The 17,348-nt window shown below is 43.0% G+C and overlaps 1 protein-coding gene across 18 annotated transcripts in view; it reads right to left on the bottom strand.

Annotated features, from left to right (window-relative positions):
- The window catches only part of AGAP1 (ArfGAP with GTPase domain, ankyrin repeat and PH domain 1), a 385,263-nt gene that overhangs the window by 37,422 nt on the left and 330,493 nt on the right, over positions 1-17,348 (bottom strand). For all 18 annotated transcript variants that reach the window (XM_074595890.1, XM_074595893.1, XM_074595895.1 and 15 more), the window contains 3 exons: positions 11,247-11,401; positions 8,890-8,980; positions 2,458-2,680 (listed from right to left, as the gene is read on the bottom strand). In XM_074595890.1, coding sequence (XP_074451991.1) covers positions 2,458-2,680; positions 8,890-8,980; positions 11,247-11,401 — 469 coding nt within the window. The remainder of the gene's footprint in view (positions 1-2,457; positions 2,681-8,889; positions 8,981-11,246; positions 11,402-17,348) is intronic.

The raw sequence follows: 17,348 nt of genomic DNA, 5'->3' as shown, positions 1-17,348 counted from the left end.
TCTTCCCTGATCTCCAAATATCCTTGGACTCCCTCCATCCCTCCTCCACCAGCACTCCAAATCTCAGCTCCGCAGTCATCTTTCTACTTGCTTCTTTCTTGCCTCTTCCCCCTTCAGTCCCTCAACAACAACAGAAGGGGGGTTTGTTTAACCCCATTTCAGGTCCTTTGTAGTTGCTTCTGATAGGATTCCTCATGCAAAACTTCAAACAGCAGCGAGATATCTAAAGAACCTGAAAATATTTCTTGCCACATCTTGGACAGAAGGATTATGATCCTAGTAGAGACCAAAGTAAAGCACAAAAGGAGGCACACACTTTAAAAAAGCAGACCTTTCAGATATTTATGTGAAAAATATCCCTTCAGTCCCCACTGCAAACAATGGAAAAAACGGGAGTAACACACCAAGATTACAATTTCTTTGTGGGAAAGTTTTCACCTAATCTTAATTCTATTTTTTCTAACAGCTCTTCCATCACGTAAGTGTGCGCTCAGACACATGGATGGAAATGCATATGTAAAACATGAATCTTTATACCTTTTGTTCAAAAATGTTAGATTCCAGGAAAAAAAGTGCAATTATGTCACTGACAAACATCAACAGCTGAATATAAACACAAAGATGCACAGAAACAAAGAAGAATTAAAATAAGCTCTGAGCATGAAATACGAAGAGAACAAAGTTAATTTTCTAGAAGTAAAACTCACTTCCAAACATAAAAACCTGAATAATTTAATTAAAATGGATGGCTCTTTTTTCATCACAGTCACACGTATTTTAGATTTTTCATTGTAATATCTTTATTATATGTATATTAAAATAATATTTAAAAAAAAATCCAATTGAGAGCATGCCTTTTCCTTTTAAAAGTATTTAGTATTGAGGTATGTCTACAGCTCACCTCAGTAGTAAGGAGCAACATGTATTTGTTACTTGCAACAATATAAGATCTCTGGATTACTAATGACTGAAAGGCAGCAATAAGTTGATTTCAATCTACCCGATGAAATCATTCTGTTAGCTGTCTAATAATATACATCTACAGAGCAGACATACAGCTTACGTATGAACAAAATCTCTGCGTAGGTCTCCCCGAACATTTTTATACGCATAGTCATTCATCTAAGTAGCCTGATTAATGTACTGGCTTCATTCTCGAAGATGAACCAAAGGTGGCACCACAAATTCATTTTTCAGTGCTAACGAAATAATGCAATAAGAAACAGTTGATTTTATTACAGACAAGAGTACAAACCTCCTCCTACACCCTAGGGAGGCGGCCCAGGTATGTGCTCCCAGGTTATATTTCACTTGATCTGGTACTGGGAAAAGCAGGATCCAGAAACACGCATAAACAAAATCAGCACATAATTCCCTCAGATTCCTCTCATACGCAGGAGGCAAACAGTGAGAGATAAGGCTTCACCATGCCGTTTGCTGCCTGGGGACCGACCCGGTGCTCGGATGCCGGCCGCTCCCCTGGAGCTCACTCTAAGACAATTATAACGCACTTCTGAAGATGACTTCAAAGACTGGCCCAGCTGGGCAAGGTAGTCCAGAAGGTTCTTCTGCTGCCTGAACCTCCCCTGCTGAAATACAGTCTGCCAGAGGTCATTCTGCTCCTCGCAAGCCAACACCTTAGTTATAACTATTATCACTTGCATTTTCTATTTTCAGAACATCTTCCTCCTTTGACACTGATCAGGTAAATTAAGTATAAAAAACTTTTGGCTTTTGGTAGACCACCACATCGCATAATGAAGATTTTCACTGTGCTTAGCGATGACTGGTGGGTGAAATACTGTTCTCTCAGGAAAAACATTCCCCCATCAACTTACGCCTTCAGATATATCACACAGAAAAAAAAAAAGCAAGTCCACAGTGAGCAGGACCTTTCAACATCCTTGATGAGAACCCAAAGACTTGACGGCCAGGTACAAATTCCTGGGTGAGCCTGAACTACTGAAGGCAGATTATGAATCACCAACTGATAGTCCAAGAGCCAGGAACTTTGTGTCTTCCCGAAACAAAGAGACACATTACAGTATAATTCAGATTGAGGAACAACCAGGCAGGAGGTTTCAATCTCCCGCTGTTTTGTCGGTCAGTCAATCGAACAAAAAAAAAAAAAATTAAAAAAATTGTAGAGCTGCTAAGGAAACCTTCACAAGAGTGAAAAAGTAACGGGGTCACTCAACTTTCGACACCTGCACCCCCCCCTTTAACACACCTTCTTCCTGGGCATGCAGTGTAGATATAGATAGATTAATTTTTATAAGGCCTACTCCAAGGAAGAATTTTAAAAGTCCATATTGTAAAACACTGTCACGCCCTACCACCTCTGACTGCAACGTCAAAATGAAGATTTATGTGCTCATAGCTTCCAGCCTTGGCCACAGGCAGCGTCACATCCTGCTTGCCCGCTCGCCCATGGTGAGACAGAGTGGGAAAGCCTACCTTGTGGAGTCTGACGAAGGTTTCATGTGGCCTTGGCTGCTCTCCTCCCAGACGCTGTTTGCCAGCTCGTTCCCGATAGAAGACATCACCTTGATGAGCTCTATGGGCCAGTCATCCAGGTCAAGCGAGCGGACCCGGGAGAGGTGTGTGCCAAGGTTGCGGTGTATACCTGAGCATTCGATACATATGAGGGCTCCCAGATTCAAGCTGGCCCAGTCGGGGTCTACAGAAAAAGGGACACAAGCAATTAGTACAACGAAAAACCTAACAAAACTTTCTAGTTAATATTTGTGGATAAAGATTAGGGCCCCAGGGGGGAAAAAATGCAGGCGTCCCGTTCAAAAGCGCAGTTGGAAGGTCTCACAGAAGGGTCAATTTTGCCCCGTGGAGATGCTAACACTCCTGAGAAACCCTCAAGGAGTTAAAAAAAAAAAAAAAAAAAAATATTGTGGAGGGGGGAGTCACAAAAGACGCATCATTCCACCTTCAGTCAAAACAAAAACATGAATTAGAGAGAAAAGAAGAAACAAAGAAAATATAACCGCAGTGGCAGGCAGCTGACGAGGAAGTAGTGGAGAAAGCCCCTCCTTGGGAATGCAGAGCCACTCATAGCCAATTACAGGGGAAAAAGGAGGAAAAAAAAAAAAAGGGCGACTAGATACAATGTCTCTGTTGCTAACTATATCAACTGCCTTAATAACCATCTATATCATCACCTACATATGGCTTTTACATCTAACACACTATGGGGTATGTTTTCATCTCTGAGATCAGGGAGATAAGTACTCAGATGAAAATGCGATACTCTGAACAGTTCCGGTTTTAGTGTACGAGCCAGAAGGATTCCACTGACACACACACACACACACAAATAACCCTGCAAACGATAAGGCTGTGCCAAACCTGACAAAAGCCGGGAAATTCAAAGTCATCTCCCAAGATGCTCACGTTTTTTTGTCGCTGTCCCGTGTTTTTTAAATCTGGATTTTTATGAGTCTCCCTCTTTCCAACAAACACTCATTTTAACAAATGCAATGAAAGGCATATGGGAGGAATTTTTGGTGGCTTTTTTTTCTACCCCCTGCTGTCAGATCTTTTCTTCTCGCCTTACCCTGGGCCTCCCAAAGAACTAGTAGGCTATTGCGAAAGCCAAGCAGGAAAATGGTGATTAATCGAGAGGGCAGGCAATTTTTATTCAAATCTAAATAAAATTTAAAGCCGACAGAAAATGATTTTCCAGTGTCCCCTTCTATTCGGGGAGATTTCATCCAGAGATTCATACCTACTTTATGTAACCCAAACCCAGAAAGTTATTTTTGGCAGGTGAAATACACGGAAACAAAAAGTTTCCTAGTTCTTTGCCACGTCACATTTGATCAAAAAATATGAAAGGAAAGCAGATAATATTAATTGCAAAGTCCCACATTTCACTGAAGGCACTGACTGACATTTTTCAGTCGGTCGTTAGAAATCTAAAAATATCCCCAACAAGAAAAATCCCCCACGTAATTTCACTTGAGCAGAAAAACACATCTTTTGTTTAAAAAGTTCTTGTCCGTACCAAGTCTTATACTAGGAATATACAGCATTTCAGATCTCCAAAAAATAAGGTGAGATGAAACTCCTTCCATGCTTTCCAAGTCCTTGGTAAAACAACCATACCAAACTCATTTCCTGCATTTTTCTTCAGGTCCCCTTCATCAGTGGTGAGACACTTTCAGTGTCTTGCCAGTGGGGGAACCAGTAGTATATTTGAAACTCACTAAAAATCCCCAAATACCAATTTGTCAGTAAAAGCTTAAACAGGGCAGATAATAATTTAAAATTTGCAAACTGTGCCTTGGAATGAAATCTCTGTTCACGACCTGCAAAGGCCAGGGTCATCTTCACAAAAATAAGAAGTGCAAAGAGCTCAAAGAAGCGTGAGCAAAAATACTGATTAATATTTTCCCAATTATTCTAACAGAACCGATGTTAAGAATCTGACCTCCCTACCAAATACCTCTGCGTAACTTGAAGCCTAACTGAATAAATTTTGTAAATATTCACTGACTTCCAACTGACAGTGCTGGCGCAATTGAAGGTGTCCACCAAAGCGATAACCAAGAAGTTACATGGAATTTTGTCAAGGTGGCATTTTAAAATTCAGTAGTCTGATAACACACGGCTGAGTTGGAAGGTGGCAAACTAGGAAAGGCAAGTGTCGAACTTACTATAGACATCCAGTGAAAAAAAATAGACTTAGTAACCACTGGATAATGCGGAGCAATACAAGGCTCAATAAGGAGCTTGGACAAGTGCCATTGTTCGATGGATTCTGGGAAAAAACCTGACATGACACCACTGATGACATCTGTTTTAGTGTATGCACGTGAAAAATTGTTCTCAAAAGGAGGTACAGTATATGACAGAAGTCCCTACCCACCGATAATAAAGGCAAGTTGCTCACAGATGGCCCGGATTTCAATTCGTTGCTCCTACCTGCATCTTCCTCTTCTCATATGTAGTTGAGCGCTTTTTAAATCTCAAGCCTGAAATTCGTTACGACTGATTTCTACTGAGAAGAACCGCACGTGCTTAGTAAGCCAGAACTATTCAAGCTGGTTTTTCTTCCTTTTCCTTTTTTTTTTCAGATGATCAAAAATCAGCTCACTTTTCCTGCTGATGCTAAGAGTAATTCTGAATGGGAGGATGCTCAGAATACTTACAAGCATGTGGTAGGCTCTTCTCCATAATGCATAGACCCAAATTTGATGGTAAAAGAAGGAAAAAGCCCATTCAATGCAGCTATAGGTGCTATAAAGCTAGTTTCCTTTCTGTGTTTTACTTACAACTTGTTAAACAAAATATGACCTTTTAAACATCACTGAACAGTCCCAGATTACAATTTTCAACTGCCCATATTCTTAAAGGTGCTTTGCTCTCTCCTTCTCTAATAACCTCCTCCCCACTTTGCCTTGCACCTCCATCAGATCGATCATTTGAAGGTGAAAGCTCTTGGAAGAGATCTTTTAGGGGAATAAGCCCTCCTTGCCATCTCCTTCATCGCTTTGGACGTGAGGTTGCTGGTGAAAGGCAACCATGGCAAATCACGCTAAGTCCTGATGAGTTCAGCACGTGCAAGGCAGTGCTGGGCTGAGTGGGAGGAGCAGAAAAGCCAGAGAAAGAAGGAGATGCAGGGGGTGAAGACACCTTGCAAGGAGTTGCAGCAAAAGAGAGAAAAGTTTACATCCTTTCTGTTCCTTAAAAGTTTGGTTTTTTTTTTTCCTATTCTGAACATAAAATTGAATCTTGTGATGGGTCTGATAGGCTTCTCAGGGCCACCCAAACTCTTACTTCAATGTTTGGCTCTCAAATATAAAATGCACCATAGCCAGTTATTAGACGCCTGGACTGGAAAACTCACGATGAGATTCTCTCTCTAAGCCCTCCCTGTTTTCTCCTACAACGGAAAAGACCTGATATTCCATGCTCTCCAGATATCTTGAAAAAGTGACATGTATTTCTCCTCTCATCTGCTCTTTAAGGGGTGAGACTGGAAGAGCTAAAATCCTTCGGGGGCAGGAATTTGTCTGGGTTTGCCTAATGCAATTTCATCATCTTCAGTGCCTTCTCCAGACAGAAGTCAGCACTGGGACTTCAACGCTCTGGGAAAAGGCAACATCAGTTTCCATCTGAAACATGAAATAAGACCTTCTCAGGCAAAAACTCCAGCACCTAAAGAGCCTCGTCTACTGCTCTGCGATGGGACGCTTAAAAAAAGGACTTAAAAACTTAAGTCTGAGACTTCCAACGGGCCAGAAGGCTGGTGGCACACAGATGCTGCTGGTACCACTGCTGCTGATTAACATACAACAAGGCAGAAATCCCCTGGTGAAACAAAGTGCTGTGATGAAGTGCTAAAAAGGCAAAGAGCTCCAGAAAGAGGAAGAATGAGACTTCTGAAGTGGAAGATTGATGGCTTTTGAATAGAGCGGAGGGACAGCAACATCTCATATTCCTTTGCTCCCAAACATCTGGCTTTGTGAAGATGCAAACTACGTAAGCTTTCCAAAGGAGTGCTGGTGTTTGTGATGCTAAACGCTCTGGGGGTAAGGACTTGCCCATGCAAGGCAGAAAGGGAGAGAAGGAAATAAAGCAAAGCCTGGCAGAAAAAGCAGCAGGCTGAGGCTCACCTCACGTGCATGTTTACATTTTAAGATACATTGCTTTGGAAATACAGCAAATTTTTCAAAAGAAAAGACAGGGGCCTGAAAATTAGGAAGGCCAAATGGCAAGAAGAGTCAAAGAAGGTTTAAATCAACTACAAGAATACAAACAATTAAGGTTCCAGCTGAGATTCCCAAATCAACCCCCCTGTCCCCCAAAATGCTACACAACGAAGCGCTGAGTGTTGCCAAAAAGGGCAGTCCCACTCTGCCCTCTCAGCAACATGTTCTTGGCACATCCCTTCTGCTGGCACCGTGCACGCGTGGCCAGCTTGACCCATGAAGCAATCTGGATGAAAAACAACCTGGCTGATGGAGGGGGAGAAAAAAAGCGCTGCTTTCTTGCAAAATCATTTTCCTGATGAAACATCTAGCTTGGCTGCATAAATACTGGGGTATGTGCAAGACCGGGGAGAGAAACACACACCTTAGGGACGGCGTGGGCTCCGGAACGGATCATGGATCCATTGAAAGGACACGGGTGGGTGTGGGAAGTTGTCTGCAGGGATTGCGCCTTCCCACTCTGCCTGGGTGACCACAGAGGGACTGGGAAAATGCCACCCACGGGCCTACAGACAGACTGGAGCAGAAATCAGTAATGCTCCCACGGCAGTCTGCTCACAGACGGCAGCCAGGACTTCAAATGAGCTAAATATACATCTAGGTCACTTGAAGACTCCATCCTTCTCATATACAGCACGGCATGTTATATGCCTTTTACTTGAACTGTATCAAATCTGAATGACTACCAGGTCAATATGAAAGAACAGTAACAAATAAGAGACGCTTTGGGCTGCATATGGTAAAATACCAGCCAAAACAACATTTTTCCTGGTTTATCACCTGCTGGATTACTAGCCAGTGGAACGTAAAGACCTTAATTTATTCATGGTTCTATTATTTCTCTCTGTCTGTGAAAAGTCCCTGTGAAATCTCTCTTTGGGATGTCCCTCCAGCAGGTCAACAAGGTGGTTTGACAGCATCCCAGTCCTGGGGCTCAAAGCCCAGTCCAGCCAGGGCTCCCAATCCCAAACAGGGCAGCTGCCTTTGCTCTTGATCCACCTCCTACGGACGGAATACGAATATCTGACAGTTTTCAAAAGAAGCAATTAAAACCAGTCTGCATGTGAAGCACATTTTGACAGTACAAAAAAACCTTTTTGATTTTAAATGGCTCTTAATGCGCCTTCCCTTCCCCTTCATGCCTTCCAAGGAGGAGGCAGGGGATGACAGGTTGGTTTGGCGGGTGACTGAATGAAGAAGATTGCTAAATACACAGATAGCAAATTAGTCATGCAAAAGCACTTGAACTTCCAAACGAACATTCATTTTAAAGTTAACTGGTATGTTAGAATGGCTTAGACCAGTAGCCAAAATCCTGAACAGCAAGTCTTAAAAAAAAAAAATTATACCCAAAGAAAAATAAATGAATATTTTTCCATTTTAAGCACATATAAAAAAATCACAGGAAAAGTTCTGACTTTCAAATATCAAAGAAATAAAAATGCACGAGTTCTCTCAATCCTTCTGCTTCTACAACTAATTGCTTAGAGCAAGAGTACTTCCTTTTTGTGGCTTTGTTGCAAACCCCTGGAACTAAAGAGCACCAGAATAATGACCTCAGCCGGGGTTAGTGAGGTGAACCACAGCTCAAAGTATTCTCGAGAACACTTTTCTGAACACTAAGTATATGTTTTAAAAAAATAAAAAAAAAGGGAAAGAAACACAAAGAGGAGGAAAAAAAAAAATCCCAAATCAGTTTTCTAGTATCCCGATATAATGAGCAATGACTTTGGTTTCTTCTGACAAGTAACCCTAAAAAAACCAAACCAAAAAAACACCAATCAAGGTCTACCTCTTTGAAAATATTACCATGGCAAATGTGCCCTCTCCAGGCAAAACGGGAGGAAAACAGAAATAACTGATGTCAAACTTCTTCATTTTCTTCAAAGGAAAGTAAAGAAATGCTGACATTTGAAGCAACATGAGAAACAACAAGGGGAAAAAATAGGATGCATCTTTCACAGCATATATTAAGTATGAATTAACCTAAGTCTGATTAAGCAAACTCCATAACGAAGAATAAATGTTCAAACAACATATGGAACGTAACACGGAAAAAGACAAAGCCCATGGTGGGCGTTCACCTGAGTCTCGGCCAAGAAGTAGTCTTGGCCAAGAAGGAGAAGAGGTCAACTTTCTGAAGCCAAGCGGCCGTACTTACTCTGTGCTTCACAGTCCACGCAGTGGGAATTGCCTCTGATGTTCCTTATGGACTGAAGGGCCATGGCCTCGTTCTGACTCGTCAGACGGGACTGCATAGATTTAAAGAAATGCATAAGCAACAAATAAAAACCCAATAAAAAGGGTTAGATGATACAACTGTCAGCTGAACGAACGACAAAACCCAAAGCTCAGACCAAGGTTGAATGAACTTGATCAAGGGACCCAAGTCCTTGGTTTGCCTCTCAAGAAATGGTGATCCTTTGGCGTCTCCAAGTACTGCACATCCATGCCAGGCAAGCAGGGACTCCTCTTTCCTCCCATGTTTCTGACAGGTGAGGATTTCTCCCAGGGCTCTCTCCACCCTGCCCAGGAGCTCCCAGTGTTTTGGTAACTCTTGTGCAGAGGAAAACCAAGCTTCAAAATGAACCCTGCTATTCACAAGTAAAGTGGTCACAGTGTAGGTTTACTTCTTAAGATAAATTAGATAAGAATATTATTTTATAAAATCAATTTATTTTATTGATGTTTATGCTTTTGCTAATGAAGACTAAGGGGTGGTTTGCAAAAGCACCTGAAACCTTTTTATCATCAAAAGGTCAGACTTAACCAGAAGGCTCTCCATGATGACCTGCCAATGACCTCTACTCGGACCTGGAGAGATTGTCACAATGTGCAAGTCGTTCAGCTCTACCCAACTAAGAAAGCTGTGAGCTGTACCAAATAACGGACTCTTCCCAATGAATTGACTTAAGCACGATAAGGATCTGGTCTTAAGTATGGCCACGAGGAGATAAGCGCTCCTGATCTATCAGTAGGACATCTACTAAACCTGCCCAACCAACTACACTTTGCTATTCCAGCTAGTTCTTCTGACGTGTTTTGAGACCTCAGTAATACTTGAGACAAAAAAACAACTGAGTTGAACATATCACCCGAAAAGCTCCTCATGCACACATGATCTTATCAACAGATTCTCTCTGTCAAAAGAGTATTTAATATGCACAAAGGCCAATCGTCTCTGTGGGTCCTGCACAGTAAATACTACCAGCCGTTCTTTATCCTCTTTTGTATTAGCATTTTTATATAGGTGTTAGCGTACAAATTTCCTCTATTGAGCTCCCTTAACATACATCCATGAAAGCCAAAAAAGCCGTATAAGGAGTCACTTTTCTCTCAGAAATATATATAAGGAAATAAATACATTTTTTAAACAAAATGGGAAGTGAATTATATTATGATGACGATAATTACTGGTGTCTGATCTGCTCTGGTAGATCAGGGCAATGGAAGCAAGCATTCATTTCAAAATATGAGTCTCCTCCTTGCATTATAAAATCATTAAAGACATCTGTTAGGTGCAAAATGTTAAAAGGATCTATAGGTCTGAACAATTACTCCTCGCTTCTCTCCCTCCGCTACCACTCGACACCTTGCTCTCTAGTAGTGAAGTGTCTGCAAACACAGAGACTCAAGAAGCAGAAGTTCTCTTGCCCTTCCAAAAAGAAGCAACAGCTGAAAAAGTCTCAGGTTTTAATCATTTATTTATTTATTTAGACAGGAAAAGAGAACAAATTACTTCTGTTGTCATATGAAAGCATTGCAAAGTAGAAGGCCTGGGCCTCTTAGACAACATTCATCTTCCCCCAAAGGGCTTTGATGAACTGTTCCTGGGTTTGCTTTCTGTTATATTAGTTAAGGCAGAGAACCATAAAAAATTAATTCAGTAGAATTAAAAAATGTTGTTCATATGCTTTGTAAAGCAGACACGAAAGCAATAGCTTAATTTTGATTTCTGCGATCTGTATTGCTTCATCACGGCAGAATGCTACCGCATATTTACGGTTAGTCCAACCTGAACATTTAGTTAAATTTTGCCATGCAGGAGCTCAGTAGATTTAACTAGAGATTTGACTAGTAACTACGCTGCCTCCTGTGTATTTTTTGCGTCTGCCTCCACTCTTCTCCAAGACAGGCTTTTCCTCAAGGGCTTTCTGCAGACTCACCTGAAATAAACCTAATCTGCAGCAGGGACTACACTACGCAGCTGCTCAGTAGGGAGAGTCCATGACCTAGCCCCAAGTTTCAGTCGGAATTTTAAGAGCAATACCGAAGGCAAAACAGATAATCCAGGAGCTCCATCAATTCAATTGCTGTAAAAAATAAACTGCGAAACAGGCTACAGCACCAGCTGGCTTGAAATACTGATACACATGCAGCTCTAACGCTGCTCTGTCGTACGCGTAAGACATGCGCGTCTCCAGGAGCACAGGTTTAAAATTCAGGGTTCTGGATTTTGCTTTCACCTCAATGATCATCCACCTGTTCCTTCTTTCAGTATTACTCCGTGTGCCATACCTTGTTCTTGCTGCTCTCACACGACTGTAAACTGGCCAAGATCTGACTCTCTATGGCTTGCACCCATGCATCTCTTTCTTCGTATGTGGTAGCTTCGAAGTGCCAAGTCTGGCCAGTGAGAGAGACAATGATAAACTCAAAGTTTTCTTCTTGTTCTGAAAAAAACCCAAACAAACATGCAACAGGAAGAAGTGTTAAGTTTAAGGATATCAGTAGCTAGGCTCAAACAGTCCTGTTAGATGAGCATTTCTGCAACGTCACAAGCAAACGCAGGTCCGGACGTTTGAGTTTTAAGGTTAGACATATCCAATGTTAGATATATCCAGCTACCCCGTGGCTGCACAATGCATCAGGAAACAACTTGCGGATCTGCTGCTTTTTCTCTCCGAATGTTAGGCGGAGAAATTACTCTTCTGGGTACGTATTAAGTTCCTGTGCACATTGGTGAGTTGGGTATCGAGTCTATACCTTTCTTGAACACTAAGTGGCTAACAAGCGTTACTTAGATTGAAACCTGAGGTGCTAAGAGCTACATCATATAAAAATCAAAGATTGTCACAAAATAACTTAAAAGATGAATGGACTATGAAGAGCTGACAATACAGAAAATGTGACAATTTACCCTCTTCCTTCAAGCAGTTGTTTACACACACAGATATATTAAAAGTGGGTGCCTACATTTTCTTGTCTACAACATAAATACACTGGGTTACAATACAGGATAAAAATCAGTTCAGCCTATTCAATATTCACGTTTGACACGGGAGATGAGAAAATGATCTGAGAAGCTAGCAGAAAGGGTCAACGAAATATCCTTCGGGCTAACTAGAGTATAAGGACAAGTAGTCAGGCCAGAGGACTGCAGCATATGAAAATACCAGCAGAACTGAACTAAACGGACACATAATCTTACTACACATGGGACACCAAAGCCAAATTAAAAAAAAAAAAAATAAAAAAAAAATATCAGGGAAGCTGAAACAGAGCGAGTGGAATTGGGAAGGGCAGGCACGAAGCATGAAAGGAAGAGAATAATAGAGCACAAAGTTCTGGTGAACATCAGCCATAATGGGCTTTAGAAACAGCATTTACATTCGCTTGTCTGCTAATGACTTACTATATATTCAGAGCCATGAAGTTCCTGCATTACCTTGTCATCCATAAGCATGCAAAGATAAGCGACAAATCCAGCACTAGCTTTAAAGATAGTCCTGTTACTCACTGGAAGTCATTTTCTCAACCTGCGGGACAACTGGTTTTCTTTGATAAACTCCACGCTAGTGAGGGGCCAGTGCCTTAGGCTGCTTTAATGATGTCTCAAAAAATAGCAGAAGGTTACTTTGCACCTTGAGGTGGGAATAAACATGGAGGTGAAGGTTATTTCCAGGTGCATGAGCTGCATGAAGCAGCAGTTTTATTAAAAAAACATAGCGTGTGGGCTAAGTGGGAAAACAAAGATAAGAGAAATGATGCAACTGTACAGCTATAACTACTTTTCGCTTTCGCAACACTGTGTTAAAAACGAACAAGTCGACTCATTATCCAAAACGCTATGATTAAATCACGAAAAAACCCCACATTTATCAAACGGAGCTTTCAAGAGTTTGAGGAAGATGTAAAGAGGAACTACCAGCAGGTCGAGAGAGGTCATCCTCCCCCTCTGCCCTGCCCTGGTGAGGCCGCACCTGGAGTACTGTGTCCAGTTCTGGGCTCCCCGGTTCAAGAGGGACAGGGAACTGCTGGAGAGGGGACAGCAAAGGGCTACCAAGATGATGAGGGGAACTCAAACACCTCTCTTATGAAGAAAGGCTGAGGGATTTGGGTCTCTTCAGTATGGAAAAGACGGCTGAGGGGGGACCTTATCAACACTTATAAATACTGAAAGGGTGGGTGTCAGGAGGATGGGGCCAGGCTCTTTTCAGTGGTGCCCGGGGACAGGACAAGAGGTAATGGGCACAAACTTGAGCATAGGAAGTTCCACCTAAACATGAGGAGGAACTTCTTTCCTTTGTGGGTGGCAGAGCCCTGGCACAGGCTGCCCAGAGAGGTGGTGGAGTCTCTGTCTCCGGAGACATTCCAAACCCGCCTGGACGCGTTCCTGTGCCACCTGCTGTGGGTGACCCTGCTCTGGCAGGGGGTTGGACACGACGATCTCCAGAGGTCCCTGCCAACCCTATGATTCTACGATTCTACTCGACGATAAAGGAAATGATGCTCAGTCCTGTGTGCTGTCTCCCACAAGACAACACAGTTGTGGGCTGCTACTCCAGTAGAAGTGGTATGGCATATGGTCAGTGGGGAGGGTACACGCATGTCCAGTTATGCATATGTTGATGAAAACAGGGAAGGAAGGTGAAGGAAGAGAACGTGAAAAACCAAATCCCACCTGAAGCAGCCCCCTGTAGAGTCCAATTTAGGAAATTCATCCTTCTTAGGCTTTTCAGTGGCTTCTAAGTGATAAAAGTTTGTACTCTTGAAGTCTTACTAAAGGAAGATTTCCAAGTGCTGGTCATTACATGTTCAGAAAATCCGTCTAGGTGAATTACTCGGGGTACGTGGTACTGAGATACGTGTATTGTTACAACGTGCAGTAACACAAAGGCCCTTTTCAGCCCTGCTCCGTTTTCTGCACCTCATGCCCTTCTCCACTCACAGCCCTGCTCCAGGCTGCATCCATTTTTCCCTGCACATTTCTCCCCCCTGACCATACACCCTACCGCTCTGACATAAGCCGAAGGCTTGGGATAAGCCGAAGGAGTTGGCTATCAGAGAAAAGGGTCAGTTTGCCACCTTGAGTTAAAACTTCCCCACACCTCCTTCTCAGGCAGGGAGGAGGCCTTGCAGGGATGCGAAGACACAGAAGAGCACGACGAGAGACTTCTCCAGCACACGCGGAGGGCTGACTTCTCAACACCTAACACCTCAACAAGTATATGTGGTATATAACTAATACTCAACAAGTGTATACGGCGTATCTTTAGAGAGTCTCTCTGCACTAATCCTGAACCAGTTCACACCTGCATTTAAATACTGGGTGACTTTCCAGACTGACAATTCCAGACCTTAAAAGAAATATACAGAATCAAGATGCAGCATCAGTGAGTCCTCCTGTCTGCCGTTAGTCCTTATCATAGACATGAAGCTGGTTTGCCCAAGAAGGGCTTATGAGAAAAACTCAGCAATTCAGCCAGCGTACCCTTTAAAAGCGAGGCTGAAATACTGTCCTTGCAGCAGTACCTCTGCAAGCTTTGTTTTCCAGAAACACTACACAAAGTTGTTCCCCTGCTTACGGGAGACCTATGGCAGAGGACACAAACCCAGCTATTCGGGCGACCGGAGACCAATTCAGGAAACACCTCCAGCCATTTCCCCGTGGCCGCTCTTTTATACACCAAGTCTCCTCTTCCCAAAGGAGAGCCTCCCGCTTTTCATCTCCTGACCTTTTCTGCTGTGACCAGCTGACACCGTGACAAAAGCCGTAAAGACCTCGCACAGCCTTTGTGGCTCGGGATAGCAAAGTCCAAGTAAGATGCCGGTGAGTCTGTCCTGGTACAGCCCTGCCGCGGGTTACGAGGGCTGCAGGGTGTCTTAAGGCTGGGCTGGAAAGACATTTTCAGTTCATCAGTCAATTAGCCGAAAACTTGTTCCTCGCTGGTGATACGTTAAGAACATACAAGTTTGCACTCTCTTATATCCACTGAAGCTTCAGGTTTACTCCCTAAAAAACTCAGATGAAAAGCAACTGTGCCAGTTGAAGATGTGTTCAATAATACAGTTTCTGCTTAAACACACCGAATTTTTTTCGTAGGCACAAGTGTGAAACAAAGGCAGCAACAGCCTGCTCCACATCACCCACAGGGCAGTGCCTACAAAAGATGAGTAGCAAATGCCTACATCCTTAATCACCGCATACACGAACAGGAAAATCCGGGCAGCAGAATGAAAATGTTCAGTTTGACTCTTCGGAAAAATTATAGGTTGTGCTATTTAAATCCCTGGGAGCCCAATCACAAAATTTTATTAAACAGTTTCCCATGTTTAACAGTTATTCATAGAAAGGTCCACTATAATAGTATTTTAGCACCATCAACCTGTCGAAATCAACCTGCCCAATTACTCCAAACTACATTAATAACACCGGATATTACACTAATTGTGTCCAGTTTCTATGCAGACGAGGTCCTGTGGGGCTAATTTTGCATCCTCAGGGGTAAGCAACTCAGCCATCAACCTGATTTCACTAGGAATCCCTCCTCATTACACAAGTCCAGGCTGTCAAACTTTTTTTTTTTTTTTTTTAAAAAAAGGTTAATGGGACAACCAGTCATCAATTATTTCCTGGAAGGCCAGCAGACAAAGGGTTAAAGTGTGAAGAACCAGCTGCAACTGTTTTCCATTTGGAAGTTATTATCAACAGGAGATGTCTAAAATGTTGGTGGTGGTTTTTTTGTTTTTTTTTTTTTTTTTAAGTGGGAAGGGGTGGCTAGGATGGGAAATGAGCTGAAATTATAAGATTACGATGATACGGAACCTAAAGCATAAGTGATTTTTAGGAAAATCACCACACCACTTTCAAGAAGCTACACGGTTATCACTGTTTATGCTGCATATACCATTTTCACCAATATCTTTTCATAGCAAAATTACTGCATTTAACCCAAATTAACATTTATTTTGCTCTGCCAAAGGACAGACATTGCTACAGCCCACCCACTTACGGAAAACAAAATATACAATTTCTTAGAAGCAAAGGATTGTGCAAGGGAAAACAAACATTTAGGCATGGTCTGACTGCATTCCCGTACCAATGCCTGTGTTTATGGTCTGTAACAGAGATCAGACTTAGAGAACTACACTGAAAATAACTACAGGATACAATTAGTCTGTAACTCGTTCCAGAGAACTCAACTAAGTCTACTAAAATGTAGGGAAAACATATGTCCAGAAGCAGTTACGCCTCTTGGCATCCTGTAAGAGCGGGTCTAAATGGTGTGCATATATCACTTTGCTCACAATTTCCACTTCCCACGTGTTTGAGCTGCTTGAGAGCAGCCCTGAGGAGAAGGACTTGGGGATGCTGGTGGACGAGAAGCTCAACATGAGCCGGCGATGCGCACTTGCAGCCCAGAAAGCCAACCACATCCTGGGCTGCATCACAAGAAGCGTGGCCAGCGGGTCGAGGGAGGGGATTCTGCCCCTCTGCTCTGCTCTGGTGAGACCCCACCTGGAGTACTGCGTCCAGCTCTGGAGCCCTCACCACAAGAAGGACATGGACCTGTTGGAACGGGTCCAGAGGAGGGACACGAAGATGATGAGAGGGCTGGAGCCCCTCTGCTGTGAGGACAGGCTGAGAGAGTTGGGGTTGTTCAGCCTGGAGAAGAGAAGACTCCAGGGAGACCTTATGGCGGCCTTCCAGTACCTAAAGCGGGCCTACAGGAGGGATGGGGAGGGACTCTTTATCAGGGAGTGTAGTGATAGGACATGGGGTAACAACCTCCAATTGAAAGAGCGTAGATTTAGATTGGATATCAGGAAGAAGTTCTTTACTGTGAGGGTGGTGAGGCACTGGAACCGGTTGCCCAGAGAAGCTGTGACTGCCCCATCCCTGGAGGGGTTCAAGGCCAGGTTGGACGGGGCTTGGAGCAACCTGGGCTGGTGGAAGGTATCCCTGCCCAGGGCAGGGGGGTTGGAACCGGATGATCTTTAAGGTCCCTTCCAACCTGAACCATTCTGTGATTCTGTTTTATTCTCAATATTAAGAATTGCATAAATAGCCACCGACATCTTGCACCGATGGTGGGTAACCACAAGCACAGTTTGAAGTCAACAGAAGACAGGGGTCCCTCTCCGCCAGGCACTCTACGGTCAGAAATTACACCCGTCCCTAAAGTTTGCTTTTAAACAAACAAACAAAAAGTCTATTTTTCCATGGGTATGAAAACAAGGACTTGCCAGGCTTAAGGCATTTCTCATAGGCATAAGGCATAGAGGAATATTTTGCCAGAATCAGAAATAAAACTGGATCTTCTGACTTCCAAGCCAACCAGCCTCTTTCACTAAATGCCAGATTGTGCATTTGCATCTTTGCCCAACATAGTTGCC

Source organism: Larus michahellis, chromosome 7 (genome assembly GCF_964199755.1).
Source record: "Larus michahellis chromosome 7, bLarMic1.1, whole genome shotgun sequence".
Classification (NCBI taxonomy): Eukaryota; Metazoa; Chordata; class Aves; order Charadriiformes; family Laridae; genus Larus; species Larus michahellis.
Note: the sequence above shows the minus strand (reverse complement) of the source record. Positions and strands in the feature narration are given on the sequence as shown.